Source organism: Thermobia domestica, chromosome 1 (genome assembly GCF_964235325.1).
Source record: "Thermobia domestica chromosome 1, izTheDome1.hap1.1, whole genome shotgun sequence".
NCBI classification, from domain to species: domain Eukaryota; kingdom Metazoa; phylum Arthropoda; class Insecta; order Zygentoma; family Lepismatidae; genus Thermobia; species Thermobia domestica.
Window position 1 is genome coordinate 99,740,782 of NC_137454.1, and position 11,162 is coordinate 99,751,943.

Below are 11,162 nucleotides of genomic sequence, written 5' to 3' on the forward strand. Positions count from 1 at the left end.
AATTTGTTGGAGTTTAGCGTCTTCTTTAGCACAGAGGCTATATGAGACATGCTCTTACGGCTTAATGTGGGAATCACATGAGCTCTTACCGGTAATCGAATCCGTGCCTTCCACACTTAAAGCGCTAAACATATAGTCATTAAGGCATTCAGCAGTAGATTGTATATATATGTACAGTATATATACACTAAGTGATCAAAAGTATCCGGACACCTGGCTGAAAATGACTTACAAGTTCGTGACGCCCTCCATCGGTACTGCTGGAATTCAATATGGTGTTGGCCCACCCTTAGCCTTGATGACAGCTTCCACTCTCGCAGGCATACTTTCAATCAGATGCTGGAAGGTTTCTTGGGGAATGGCAGCCCATTCTTCACGGAGTGCTGAACTGAGGAGAGCTATCGATGTAGGTCGGTGAGACCTGGCACGAAGTCGGCGTTTCAAAACATCCCATAGGTGTTCTATAGGATTCAAGTCAGGACTCTGTGCAGGCCAGTGCATTACAGGGATGTTATAGTAGTGTAACTACTCCGTCACAGGCCGTGCAGTATGAACAGGTACTCGATCGTGTTGAAAGATGCAACCGCCATCCCCGAATTGCTCTTCAACAGTGGGAAGCAAGAAGGTCCTTAAAACATCAATGTAGGCCTGCGCTGTGAGAGTGCCACGTCAAACAACAAGAGGTGCAAGCCCTCTCCAAGAAAAACACGACCACACCATAACACCACCACCACCTCTGAATTTTACTGTGGGCACCACACATGCCTTCCTACCATATACCGTTGTAATTATCTCACAGTTTACAATACGAAATGGTACTCCAATCTCCAAATCTCGCATTTTTGTAAAGGGTACCATTGATGGCTTATTAAACTTATCTAATAAACTCATTGACGATGACATCTTTAAATTTGACGTTTCTGCTCACCGGGCATTCGACATACCGACACCCTGCCATCGGATCGCCACATTGTGTACCGTGATTCGTCACTCCACACAATGTTTTTCCACTGTTCAATCGTCCAATGATTACGCTCCTTACACCAAGCGAGGCGTCGTTTGGCATTTACCTGCGTGATCTGTGGCTTACGAGCAGCCGCTCGACCATGAAATCCAAGTTTTCTTACCTCACGCCTAACTGTCATAGTACTTGGAGTGCATCCTGATGCAGTTTGGAATTCTTGTGTGATGGTCTGGATAGATGTCTGCCTATTTCACTTTACGACCCTCTTCAACTGTCGGCGGTCTCTGTCAGTCAAAAGACGAGGTCGGCCTGTACACTTTTGTGCTATACGTGTCCTTTCACGTTTCCCTTCACTATCACATCAGATACAGTGGACCTAGGGATGTTTAGGAGTGTGGAAATCTCTCGTACAGACTTCTGACACAAGTGACACCCAATCACCTGACCACGTTCGAAGTCCGTGAGTTCCGCGGAGCACCCCATTCTGCTTTCTCACGATGTCTAGTAACTACTGAGGTCGCTGATAATGAGTACCTGGCAGTAGGCAACAGCACAATGCACCTAATGTGAAAAACATGTTTTTGGGTGTGTCCGGAAACTTTTGATCAGAAAATGTATATCTATCTATTTCTCTCTCTCTCTCTCTCTCTCTCTCTCTCTCTATATATATATATATATATATATATATATATACATTACTTTTATGGGAGAACTACTGCTTATGAAAAACAACTAAAAATTGGTAGGTAGTTGGTAGGGCGATTAATAATTTGCAAGTGCACTTGTTACCTTCCAAAGGAATAAGTATGTTATAATTAGCAGTAATATTGAGGTGTGACAAAGGATAGAATATAGAATATAAGAGGAATTGTTAAGGTAAAACCCTGAAGAGATCAAATCAATGCGAAATTAAAATACCACTAATTTTACAGTAATTATGTGATATTTTCAAACAGAGGAAAGATAATAGAAATGTGGAACAAGAGCGCGGTAGACAATATATATATATACACTATTGAGTAGCAGATTATGTTCATTATTGTTTGTCCACGAGCCCGAAAAAAATAATAAAAAAGAAATTTCTAGCAGTGATGATTTCGTGGTGTAGTACCCAAGTTTCACACCTGTATGCAGATTTTTTTCAGTGTGGTTTAAACAAACAAAAGTTAATATTTATAGGCAAAGAGGATATTGAACTTAAATAATGAAATTCGTTTGTTGGCACGTCATTGAAAAAAAAAAGGCATAAAGGGAAAGATGTACACAAGAAGTAAAGAAAGACGAATGGTCTTAAGAGGCCTCATCCCGGCGAAATTAAAATACCGCTAATTTTCCAGTAATTATGTTATATCTTCAAATAGACAAAGATAATTGAAATGTGGAACAAGAACGCCCTAGACAATATTATTTTGTGTGAGGTACCGTTATCACAAGTCACCTAGTGGCTTTCCGTTTCCAGCCGTTTAGAAACGCAAAAATAAATGCCGATTTTCAAAATGGCCAGAAATCGAAAGCAGGTAAGTGGGTCGTAATAACGATATCTAATGTAAAATGATATTGTCTAGGGCGGTCTTGTTCAACATTTCGATTATCTTTTATCTATTTGAAGATATCACATAATTACTGGAAAATTGGCGGTGTTTTAATTTCGCCGGGATGAAGGAAGAAAAGGAAAAAGAAAGAAAGAAATAGCATTCTTTGAAACTATGCCATATACAGTATATCGCACTGTTAGAAGTCGAAAATACATATTTGGAGGAACATTATTTTTAAACTTTGATATTCTATCAAAATCACTCTCTGGAATACTGATATTTCTGCCATCTAGAGGTTAATTTGTTTAGTGAGGTTTCAGCAAAAATGCCATCAGGTAGAGCTCGCCTCTCTTTCTTAATTCACTTTTAAGCGATGATAACTAAAAATTATGTATGTATGTATGTATGTATGTAAAATTCAAAGGCAAGCAACAAATAGTTCTTTAAGAACACCAGCCAAAAACATTTCAACAAAAGCTCAAGGCAAATAACTCTTAACTGGCTTCATGTAAATCCAAATCCTTAGTACATATAATTCACGTAATGTTTCGGAGAAAATTTTGGCTTTTACAATCAATTTTTTTTATGTCGTTAATTATGATGCGATTCTACCAAATTTGTCAGAATCCACGTGAAGGAATGTCCTTTTCTGTTGGCACTTACTCTCTCGGAAAGAGATATAGGAACGTTTGTACCCCGTAAGAGCTGTACTTCATTTAAGTTATTGGAAATTTATAGATATTTGCATAACGATAACTACACCTTAAATGTAATTTGTTCTCACAACAATTCAGAGTAAAGAGTATTGTCCTTTCTGCTGAAACTATGTCAACTTAAATAATCACAATTTAACATGGGAAATGTAAATAGTCACTGATACTGCAATCAATATGTTATATGTTAATTAAAAAACAAGAGAGAAAAGAAAGTCATATACAGTTTCTTATTTTCTTTAGATCATTTTGTAATCTAAACTAGCAGCAGCAGCTTCGTGAAAGATATCGCACCAATAGTAAGAGAGTTACAGTATTTTTACACTGGCAATACAGCCAATATCAATGGTTTCAGGTTTAGTTACACTAACATGTTTTTTGCTCTCCTGAAAACCTGGCATATAATATCTTCTAGTATCAACATCGAAGTATCATGGATCACATATAATCTTGTAGAAACGATAGCTACTTACGATCCTGTAAAGAATATGCATTGATATATAACCTATATATTAGCATAAATTGCTGTACATATACATGTATTAAACTAACAGACAAATTCTGACCAAAGCATATATTAACTAATAAATAACACCGTTACAGTTTCGGCAAATTAACTTTGCCTTCATCAGACTCATTTGCCTTCATAATGTGTCTGATGAAGGCAAAGTTAATTTGCCGAAACTGTAACAGTGTTATTTATTAGTTAATATATGCTTTGGTCAGAATTTGTCTGTTAATTTATACAAGAAGTTCCAAAGCTAGAATGAGTGATATGTATTAAACTGTTCTAAACTTACTTTTTTCATAGACTATTGGTGAATTAGTCCAAGAGAAAGAATTTTCAGTCACTGCATCCTTCGTAAATCCATTGCCAATCCCTCTGACAGAAGGATGTTTCACTGTCGAAGGGCCTAAACTAGGAGAACCACTGGAACTCACATTGGAAAAGTAAGTATACAATTTTGATGCCATATTCTAAGCAGTTGTGTCTGGGTTTCATGTCCATTACATTTTCCTATCTATATTCTCTTAGCATATCTCCTCCAGAAAGCAAAACCATTTTCAAATTTACGTAATGGCTTTGAATTCTAAGAACCTCCTGTTGGTACGACTTTGTTAACACTTTTTTTTCTTTTATAAATTTGCGCCATTTTTTCGTATGTCTTTTACCCTGACACATGTGTATCCTGACTGGCCGTGGGTTTAATTTCGAAACGTTAACGCAACTCAAAATTTTACGTTTCAATTTGCGATAATCGTCATAACAGTTATAACCGTATTTTGCTTCTTCTTCTTCTTCTTCTTCTTTTTTTTTTTTGCGCAATGTGTCATGCTCCGCAAATTTTGCGAGCTGATGCGAAATGAAATCAATCTCTCCAGGAGACAAAACATCTCAAAAATTACTTGATGGATTACCATCAATTTTGGCCAAGACGTAAAGAGTCAAATTTGGATATGGAATTCCTTGATGGTAGTCATTCATCCACCGAAAGTGGTAGACATCAAGCACTTTCGGTTGATCACTATACAGGAAAAATGATAATGGATAGTGAGAAGCTTTTTTTTTTCTTTTTTGGTAATCAATTAGGCATCCCAAAATTTTGTGTACACTGTGATAAATCAAATTCCTTTAGGGAACCCCCTGTGACACTGCTAGTAAACATAGAGCCGAATTATTTTATAGTGATAGTATTATTAACAAAGAATCCTTTCTGCAAAATTGTACAATGAAAATTTGCTACATATTTTAACATTTTTGTCAATTGAAGATAGAAAACACACAGCCACACACACACATACACACACACACACACACACACAAACACACACACACACAAATAAAAAGCTCCGTACAGCGGACCACAGGGATTCCATGTATTTTGTTATACAGAATCCAAATTTTGAAACCCTAGGACTATTGATTGTGTCGATTTTGTTTTATGGAAAAACGGAGTTCGCTGCTCAGTTTTTTTTTTTTTTTTTTTTGTATTGCTGTGTTACGTCTACTCTCCCTATCAAAAATCTCTCAAATTTTACGCCCATAACAAACAATTGACACGGTTAATCGTTACGGGTTTCACAATTTGGATTCTGTAAAACAAAACACATCGAATTCATACCCTGGGACCCGATGCACAGAACTTTTATGTTTGTGTGTGTGTGACTGTGTAATTTATAGTTGCATATTGCTTCAAACTAGAGGCACGATAACGAAGTAGGTAAGGCCTCTATCTGCGAACTTGGAGGCCCGGGTTCAATCTCCATTGCAGAACGGAATTTATTCTCACTATACTCTCGTTTCAATGCGGCTCTGAAGTTCATACAGCCTCTTTAAAATTGGGTACCTGGCACAAAACGGAGAATTAAACGAAGACCAGAAAACCAGAGTGTATCACATTCACTGAATCATAAAGTCAACAAAGTGCGAACGTTATCTTATCCTCTACACACAGCCCTTATATTCCCGATAGGAAAAATGTCCTTTACTTTGCTTTGTACTGTATTGCTTCAAATTTTGATAATCTTTTGAGTAATTATTAGACGATCTTTTCAAAATTTTTGTTAATTTTGTGAATAATCTTTAGGCGTTTCTAACAAAATCTATTAATCTCTGAGTAATTCTTAAATGATTTTAAACAAAAGGTCTTTATCATTTGAATAATACTTAGATGATTTTTAAGAAAATTTGTTAAGCTTTTAAGTAATTCTTAGATAACTTTTAACAAAATTTGTTAAGGTTTTAAGTAATCCTTAGATAATTTTTAACAAACTTTGTTAAGCTTTTAAGTAATCCTTGGATAACTTTTAACTAAATTTGTTGAGCTTTTAAGTAATCCTTACATGACTTTTAACAAAATTTTTTAAGTTTTTAAGTAATCCTTAGGTAACTTTTAACAAAATTTGTTAAGTTTTTAAGTAATCTTTAGATAACATATTAACAAAATTTGTTAAGGTTTTAAGTAATCTTTAGATGACTTTTAACAAAATTTATTAAACTTTTAAGTAATCAGATAACTTTTAACAAAATTTCTTAGGTTTTTAAATAATCCTTAGATAACTTTTAACAAACATTTGTGAAGCTTTTAAGTATTCCTTAGATACCTTTTAACAAAATTTGTTAACTTTTAAGTAATTCTTAGATAACTTTTAACAAAATTTGTTAAGCTTTTAAGTAATCAGATAACTTTTAACAAAATTTGTTAGGCTTTTAAGTGATCCTTAGATAACTTTTAACAAAATTTGTTAAACTATTAAGAATCCTTAGATAACTTTTAACAAAATTTGTTAAGCTTTTGAGTCATTTTAGATGATCTTTAACAAAATGTTTTAATCTTCTTAGGTGATAATAATTCTTAGGCGATTTTAACATAGTTTGGTAAAAAGTTTGAAGAAAAAGTGCAAAATAAAGGATTATTTGTGTCGTCTAAAAGTGTTGGATATGTATGTCCCTTATGTAACTTTTCCTGTGAAATGTTCATTGCATTCTTATAAATACATAAAAACAAATGTTGCACTCCACGATATACACAAACCATTTCCTTTTTAATACTCACAATTCGTTCTGCATTAGTGACAAAAGAAAGTATGTGCGATGGGTGTATATACTTACCCTAACGATGTACGTACTTGAATTATTTCGTAATACTATTAGCACGGTGGCTCAGTCGTAGAGCACTTACGTCTGGTATGTGAAGTCCCTGGTTCGATCCCGCCCAAGTAAGTTTGTGGTGAACAACCTCATGGCCGTGGGTTTTCTCAAGCTAATCTCGTTTCCTCCCACATTCTTATTCCACTTATTCTTCCATCATCATTCACCTGCCTTAATCATCCCTTAGCCCAAAGGACTTAATCATAGGACGTTAAACTAAAGATTTAATTTAATTTAATTTCTTAATGCTGAGCGTGTTTTCAACTTCTTCTTTCTCTTACAGTAACGTACCACCAAAGGAAATGGCAAGTGTACAGTTCAATCTTACTTCTAAGGCGTGCGGACAAAGAGGTCTTGGAGTAAAATTCACATCCAAGGAATTGAAAGATGTTAATGGCTCCTTCATTCTTGATGTTCAACCAAAGGATAACTGCTTTTGCACTTGCGAGAATGTAGACAATGCTTAAATTAGAAGAGCGAATTGCATTTTTTACTTATTATTTTTACATGAACTTCTATGTTACAGGGAACAAAATACAGTAAGATATCTCATAACCAGAAATACCAAAGTAACAACACTTGTATTCTTTGTCCATTTGCCTCGGACATTCAAATCCAGGACGACGATTATACAATAACTTACTCCAAGAGGCTATTGGCTAAGAAAGATCACATGGCTTCTTTTCTATGAGATCGCCCAAAGAAGTCAGTCGCCAATATTTCAGTATGTTAAAATTTTCCTTCACGTGGTCCCGCTGTGCCTACTCCCACAAATGCAAGAGAAATGTTCTCACAGTTTTAAAATAAAACTTAAATTCCTGGAGAAAATGAAGTGAGAAGTGAGCAGATCGAAATTGATGACAGAATATAAAATTTTGTATTATATATCCAATTATACGACAAAATCGTGTATCCGGAAACAGCCAGATCTTACTGCAGAATGTGTTCTATGGGTCACTTGTAATTTTACTGCTAATAGTAAACAATACTAATAATTATTGGTTTCTATAATTTGAAATTATAATGTTCATTGATAATTTTATGAAACAAAAGAATCTTATAACTCCTGTATGTAACCTTTTACAAGATGCTTAAAGCACAAGGGTTAAGTATAATTTAAGTCGAAGTTTAAGTATTTCCAAAAACATGTGATACATTTAATTTTCTTGAATATAAAGTTACAAATTCCCTAATACATGATGATATAAAAATGATAAGTGATGTCCATAGCAATTGGAGAGCTCATATTATCAAACTGTTAACTATATGCAAAATAGAATTTTAAATGATTATTACCTAGGTATATATTGTGTTACTATTTTTTCCTTGAAATTTATTCTTTCATCCCTTATACATGCTTTAAGTCTCCCACATTCTTTTATGTATGCATACACTAGCTAAATAAAACAAAAAGAAGGAAAAATGATTTTATTCTGTGAAGTACTGTATATCTTTTTTACCTTATCTATGTTTATCTACTCAAATAAAAGAAGTCAAACATATTGTTTTGAAAGAAAAAGATAAATTATAAATATGATATGGAATATCTGTGAAATAAATATTTATATAAATAATGCAATAAATATTTATACAACGACTTCCTTTTTTTTAAAAAAAAAAAAAAAAAGACATTCAATCTGCTTTGAGTAAATTAACAGCATTAACTAGAACAATCTAAAAGCTTGCAAAAAATAGATAGCGATTGTATTTTTGGACGTCTTTGGATAAATTAATATTATGTTGAATATTTTGAAACTTATAGCACATAGATAAAAACTCATTGAAAGATAATTTTATTCAGCCTCCTTGCTAACATAACAATATTAAGTAGAATATTCTAAAAGCTGCAATATTCAGTTTTTTCTTCCCTTAGGTAAGTAATTCAATCAAGGCCCACATTACATTCCGACTTGGTGAACTCAACGCAAAATTTATGATAATCGATGGGGTGTACCATGCATTGATTGTGTGAATTAGCAATATGACGTTAATAACACAAATTTAGCGTTTTGCTCTCCTTTATTTTACACAGCTTTTTTCTCACAGACTCACTGCTGCAAAAGGGGATCTGAAAAGGTAGGGGAACGGTAGGTAGCGGCATGACGTCACGCCGTCCTCTGCCTATCTTTGCCCATTGTAATTTTTTTAAGAAGTCGGGGTCACGTCGTGCATATTATTTTGGAGGTGGAGGATGGCGTCCCCCGCGTCACCCCGCACTTTTGTCCCTGCGTATATTGCATTGCAGTTGCAAATTTTGCAAAGACTGATACGTAATGAGGTTTCTGTTTGAATAAATTGGAAAGTTGCAATACACAGATAACTACTCTCATATTAAGGGACTACAGCGAAATTAAAGAACCGCTAATTTTAGAGCTTTTCTGTAATATCTTCAAGACAAGCAAAAATATTTGAAAAGCAGAAACGTAGTAAACTAGGCAATACGATTTTGCATGTGATACCGTTATCACAACTCACCTATCTGCTTTTGATTTGCAACTGTAGATAGATTTAGCATTTTTTGCGGGTTCTGTAAATACCGGCATACCAAAAGCAGATAGATGAATTGTGGTAAAGGTATCACATGCAAAATCGTATTGTCTAGTTCACTATGTTTCTGTTTTTTGAATATTTTTATTTGTTTGTAAGATATTACAGAAAAACTCTAAAATTAGCGGTAGTTAAATTTCGCTGTAGTGAAAACCCTTAAGACAACCTTCATTCAACCTTGCTTGGAAAATAATCAAGATCATTTAGAATATCTTGAGCGTTGTTACATACATAACAATTATCTTTCTATAGCATTTTATTTGATTTTATTTCTGTGGTTTGATCAAGTTTGGCAAACAATTTGACAATCCTCCTTTTATTCAAATTCGTTTTTTTTTTAACTTATGCATGCATGTAAATTTCTGATTAATAATACAATATTTTTTCCAATCCCAATTCAGGTTCTATTCTTTAATTGTGTAAAATTTATGTTTCTTCAGTAGCGAACACAATCATAAATTAGAAGGTGTTTAGGACTTACTTTTTTATGCAAACTAGATGTTTGCTCCAAGCCTTCGGTTCGTCTATTAAAAATATAAGCTATGTCATAAATATTTCGCCTATATTTTTATGCAACTCGTGACTTAAATATTTCGTGGCTTGCATAACATTGTAGGTATTAGCTTAACAGGCAGCTGAAAATATTTTTGCATTATAGTCTACGTAAGATACTCATTACCTCCATTATATGATGTTAATATTAATTTGAATTAAACTGTCCTTATATGGCCTTCCTCGTGGCTCAGCGATTCGCGTACGAGTTTGTGGCGTGGGAGGCTTAAGTTCGATTTCCGGCGGGATATGTGGTTTGGATTCCATGTAAAACTGTAGATCCACGTCTCATATAGTCTCGCTACTAAAAGGGATACTAAATTCAAAATAAATCAAATCAGACAACAATTCATATGCTCATTAAACTATCAAACCCAACCATCATTTCAGATACAATCAAGTGAAGGTCTTTGGTTCTCGAATTATTGGTCATCACGAGGCGCAATCGATATAACACATCCGATCTTGACCAAATTTTGCGGAGTGGTAGACCTTTATGACCTTAGTATGCATGTGAACATGAGGCGAGCCATCTTCTTTTCTTCCGGAGACGAGAGCCTTAAAGACAAGCCTCGTGTTGGTCGTCCATCAACCCACGACCAAGTCCAGCTGAAGGAGGAAATCAGGCAGAATCCTCACCAACCCTGCCAGGGGCTTGCACATGGGTTTGGAGTATCTGACGAAACCATTCGATCACATCTTCATGAACTTGTAACAACATGGAAGCTAAGCAACAGGGACGGCGCCAGAAACGCTTGATGGGGTAGGCGGAAAGAGGCGGACCTAGTTGCTGGGTGGGCGGACAACGAAAATGAGAACTGGGCAATGTAGACATTTTTTGACAACAATTAAATTTCAATCTTTATACTCTTTAGTTAGTTAAGGCTCAGACCGAAATAGGGGAGAAACAAGGATGTGGAAAACAGTTGTGTTGGCCTTATAGAAGGTGCCATTCCAGCATTCACCTGGTAAGACTGAAGAAATGCAGGACTTAGGATGGGCTGCGGGAGTTCGTGGCAATATGCTCGACCTACCGAATTCCGCGTGGCACACACACTACCTCTACTTTCAGCTTTTTAAATAATACCTAATAACGGTGTGTTCTGTGTAGTCGAAGAAGTTCAAGACTGCTTTAACTCCTCTCCCTCCAAGAATGCACATGAATGCATAGAAATAAAAGAAGGTTCAAACAACGCAGA

At 35.1% G+C, this 11,162-nt stretch overlaps 1 protein-coding gene across 1 annotated transcript in view; it reads left to right on the forward strand.

Moving 5' to 3' along the window:
• LOC145687647 (annulin-like) overlaps positions 1-8,481 on the forward strand; it is a 135,550-nt gene extending 127,069 nt beyond the window's left edge. The window contains exons 13-14 of the mRNA XM_081761112.1: positions 4,024-4,163; positions 7,148-8,481. Of these exons, the coding sequence (XP_081617238.1) occupies positions 4,024-4,163; positions 7,148-7,331 (324 nt within the window). The 3' untranslated portion in view covers positions 7,332-8,481. The remainder of the gene's footprint in view (positions 1-4,023; positions 4,164-7,147) is intronic.
• Positions 8,482-11,162: the final 2,681 nt, after the last annotated feature.